The following is a 4404-nucleotide window of genomic DNA, read 5'->3' as shown; positions in this document are numbered from 1 at the left end:
CCCCCAGGAGGCGCGGACCTGCCCCGCCCGGCCCGGGGGCTGCTCGGCGACCGCCAGGGCAAGGGCAAAGGGTTTACCCCCCCACCCCGAGTAATGGGGTTTATAACCGTGCTGTGAGCCTGAATAAAGCCGAGTGCGTACACACGGGATTAAAGGCGTTGGTGGAGAAGGGGCTGGGCATAACTCCAGAAAGTTCCCCTCCTGGGAAGTTTAACGAAAGCTTATTAAAAGCGCATCGTCAGACACTGTGCAAAAAGGGGTCGGAGCCCAGCGGGGGCAGCTGATGGCCATCGCCAGTTCGCTGTGTTGGGATAAACCTGGTACCTCCTGACAGCGGACGGGCCCCCAGCAGCTCCCTTCCATCCCCAGTTGCCAGGATCCCGTACCACGGCCGCGTACCTTACATCAGCTTCTCATGATGACACGTAGCTACTGAAAAAGAGAACACATTTTTCTCCCCGCACGCAATGGATTCAACTTGTTTCAGCGGTTGATTTTGTGCCTAGTGCTGCACTGTGCCCTGAGCTGCCGGTTCTGTTGCTGATCTAATCAGATAAGAGGCACTAAAAGCGAGCCAAATTCTCCTTACCCGCATTAAATCATAGGTAGCTTTACTGAAATGGGTAAAACTTTACCTTAAGTCTACTGTGTAAAAATAAAACAGCAGAATTCGAGCCAATGGCAGCGAGCAGGGGTCATAAATACTTAACATCATGCTGCAGTGATCAAATTCAGTACATTCAACTCACTAACGAAGAGAGCGGAAACTCATTCTCTTACTCCAAAATCCATGCGCGGATGCTGTACTCCATACTGCACTGCAGCGCACCTCAGCGTACCGTCCTCAGTGGTAAACGGTGACAAACTGGTTTGGGGGGCACACAGGACCGCTGCTGAGAGCGTTGGAGACCTGGCAAGGGAGAGGGCAAGTTAAGCCGGCAGAGCCCTGTTGAGCTGGCTAGAAACGTTCAACCTTCCGGGTACTGATGTCAGACAGTCAAACCACCAGCTGTACAAACGTTTGTGGTGTTGATGGTACCTGTACCAAGCACACCATTCTCCATCCACGGGCGTTAAACTAAAGCCTTTTTTCTGCGGCGGGCCTCCTAAGCTGTAATAAGATGCCAATCTGACGGAAGACATCCTTGAGCATGCCCTAAAGAGGTGCACACACAGCATTTTCGTGCTTGGGACTGCATGTGTTCGCGTTTCCTCATACTGTACATGCTTATGAAAGAAAAGTAAGGTACCAGCGTAGCACAGACTTCCCTCTGTGTTACTGTTAACCCATGCCATATAGGTACGTGCCTCCTCTTCCTCAGAGGAAGCCTGTTGCGCTGATAGCCTGGCTAGATGCCGAGGTGTGTTCAGCCCTGCTCCCGGCTGCAAGGACAGCAAAGCGCCCGTTGCTGCGGCGAAGCCACGAGCGGGGCGGTTGCTCGGTGGTGCTGGGGGACACGGGCGATTACATGACTCCCGGGGAAGCAGCCAGCCGGTTCCTGCAGAGAGCTAAGGCAGCGCACCGAGAGGGGAGCTGCAAAAATAGGTTGGCTCCTATGACTGTACCGAAGGCAGGAAAATGAGATAGGATCAGCTAAAGGCCTTTGAGGCACTATGGCCGGGTAAATTTTATAGCACAAGGTATTTACATAAGAGTTCTGTAGCTGAAGGACGTTTCATATCTCTTCTTGGAACACGGCAACAGCGAAAAAGATCAGCAATACGCGTATTTGCAACTCACTTCCTAGACACTTGATAGCTGTAATCAATAAGCTGTTTCAAATTAGTTTTGAATTCTTATTCAAAACTGCTCCTAGTGTTGACCGATCGCTTTGTGCTTGCATTGTCTTTTTTTACTTGTACCATCGCACAGAGGTGGCTAACTGCTAGGATTCTACCACGCATAAAGGGATGAAAAGAAGACAGCAATAAAGCATAATCACGGTTATCTCTACCTAAAAGCAGAGAAGAGGGGGGAAAAAAAAGTCAGTACCGGTTGTGAGAGAATGCCAGGTCGCTTCGTTGCTTCAGGAGACCCCGAGAACTGGGGTACAGGGTGCCCGGCTGATCCTGAGTGGCCGCCCATGGCTGCAGAGCAGAAGGTAATTCTGCAGTTTGGGCTTGTTTGCAGACAGAGGGTGTTCTGGTGGGGTCCGTTCTCACGTGAGACCTAGCCACGTCTGGCTGCACCTGCGCTAGGGTGGTGGCAGCCGAGGGAGGCTGGGTGTAAGGGACGGTGCCGGAGCGCTTCTTCCAGCCTTTCACTCTGGCGTACTCTGCAAACACGAGAAAACAAGGAACTGAGCCCATTAGCACCTGTCTACCCTCAGTCTAGTGAGGAATTCTCACAACGGAATTCCTCATCTTCACATTAAAAACATTTCTTAAGTTTTCAATTTTATTAGTGTGAAAAAACCCCAAACCCAAATTATACAGGATCTGGTTTTATCTGAAGTAATCAAGGCTCAGGAAACAGTGTTTGATGGATACTTCAGTTTAACTTCACAGCTCAGGAAACACATGCATCCTTAGAAAGAAAACAACCCAGAGCTGTGCTTTGTTCCTTGTGCCAGGAGTGAGTCTCAGCTCAACATAGGTGAAGAGCTGGAAGAACAAACCAAACCAAAATAATGGTACCTTTAGATGCTCCCAGGTTTTCTTTTCCTTCTGTCATGACAGCTCTAGTGCTTCCGCCAGGCTAAGGTAAATGCTTGTGCTAATGCAAAATCAGAGCCCAAACTCCTCCTTGGGTTTGGGGTTTTTTCCCTGTCTATAGTCTCTTACAGTGCAGTCATTGCCAGCGTATCTGAACGCTTTCTGATCTCTCACTGCCGATGTCACACATCTTCACGTGTTGCATCATCATGCTATAACCAAAGACGAAAGCGTGCACGCAAGTGGCATGTTTCATTTAAAAATCATTTTGGAACGTAAGTCAAATACATTTGTCAGCCTTAATGTTCCCATCTACCCCCAAAACGTACATAACTCTGATCCTCCTCTGACGCTTTATGTGCTTCTGTGTTTGAACAGAGCAAGCAGTTGCTGTCGCTGGAGGTATAATAGGAGGGATCCTTTTATTTGTTCTCATTGGCATAACTGTGTACCTGCTGTGGAAGAAATTTTGCTGCCTCCTTTCTTATGAAAAGCTCACCAGTCCTGTCAAAACAGCAAATGCTGTTTTCCAGGATCAGTCAACTTCTGAAGTGCAACTAAAAAGCACAAGGTACATATTTTTGTTTTGTTTTTAAAGTGTACACTATCGGCAACTTGTCAAATCTCAAATGAGGGGGTGATCTAAATATATGCATGTACAGAAATAAATGAGAGCCCTGAATTATATGAAAACATCTGTCATGTTCTGGTTTGTTCCTTTAGGAAAATAATATTTTCTGTAACTACGAATGCAATGATGATTTATGATTTATGGAAAAGAGATAACACATCCTGGTGTAATTGGTGCATGGATAGCTTCACCTGCTACTTAGGCAGGTTTGGCCTGCCTTCCAGAGTCATTCCTGGTGGTCTCATGATGGAGCATCCAAGAACCAAACAACAGGGCTTCAGTTCGGGAAGGAGACTCTCCTGGGAAGTCAGTTACCACAGGGCTTTGGGGCTCCAAAGCAAGCAGCTGCAGTTAATTGTTCCTTTCCTTTTGAAAGACCAGTTCTAAAGGAGAAGAAAGGGGAGCAGCGAGGGATCTGCCTGAAGAATTGAGATCTGATGTCCCTCACTGGACCTTTAGGCATTATACAAGTAAAATCAATTCATAGAATCATAGAATGCTTTGGGTTGGAAGGGACCCCTAGAGGTCACCCAGTCCAACCCCCCTGCAGTGAGCAGGGACACTGCTAACCAGATCAGGTTGCTCAGAGCCCTGTCCAACCTGGCCTTGAATGTTTCCAGGGATGAGGCCTCCACCACCTCTCTGGGCAACCCATGCCAGTGTTTCACCACCCTCATTGTACAGAATTTCTTCCTTATATCCAGTCTAAACCTACCCTGGTTTAGTTTAAAACCATCACCCCTTGTCCTGACACAGCTGGCCCTGCTAAAAAGATTTTCCCCATCTTTCCTATAGGCCCCCTTTAGGTACTGAAAGGCCGCAATCAGGTCTCCCCGCAGCCTTCTCTTCTCCAGGCTGAACAACCCCAACTCTCTCAGCCTGTCCTCATAGGAGAGGTGCTCCAGCCCTCAGAGCAAAGCAATGGGCATTTATCTTTTCTAGCTGTGCATCTCTGTAGAATTTTTACAAAATTGTGAGAGAAAACCAGTTAAGCTTATTATCGTTACCAGGTTTGGTTTCCATATTTAAACCAGAAGAGTCAGTAGCTGTTGTTGTCTTGAGCAGCTCCAGAAGTGTTCCCTTCATCATTCCACCAACACTGCACGGGCGAGACTGGA

The 4404-nt window shown here is 48.2% G+C and overlaps 1 protein-coding gene across 1 annotated transcript in view; it reads left to right on the top strand.

Annotated features, from left to right (window-relative positions):
- Window positions 1-2006: 2006 nt before the first annotated feature.
- The window catches only part of LOC104123612 (synaptotagmin-15), a 9208-nt gene continuing 6810 nt past the window's right edge, over window positions 2007-4404 (top strand). The window contains exons 1-3 of the mRNA XM_009635921.2: window positions 2007-2013; window positions 3034-3226; window positions 4352-4404. Of these exons, the coding sequence (XP_009634216.1) occupies window positions 2007-2013; window positions 3034-3226; window positions 4352-4404 (253 nt within the window). The remainder of the gene's footprint in view (window positions 2014-3033; window positions 3227-4351) is intronic.

The sequence above is a fragment of the Egretta garzetta genome, unplaced genomic scaffold, assembly GCF_000687185.1.
Source record: "Egretta garzetta isolate BGI_Z169 unplaced genomic scaffold, ASM68718v1 scaffold280, whole genome shotgun sequence".
Lineage (NCBI taxonomy): Eukaryota > Metazoa > Chordata > Aves > Pelecaniformes > Ardeidae > Egretta > Egretta garzetta.
This window is presented reverse-complemented; position numbering and strand designations above follow the sequence as displayed.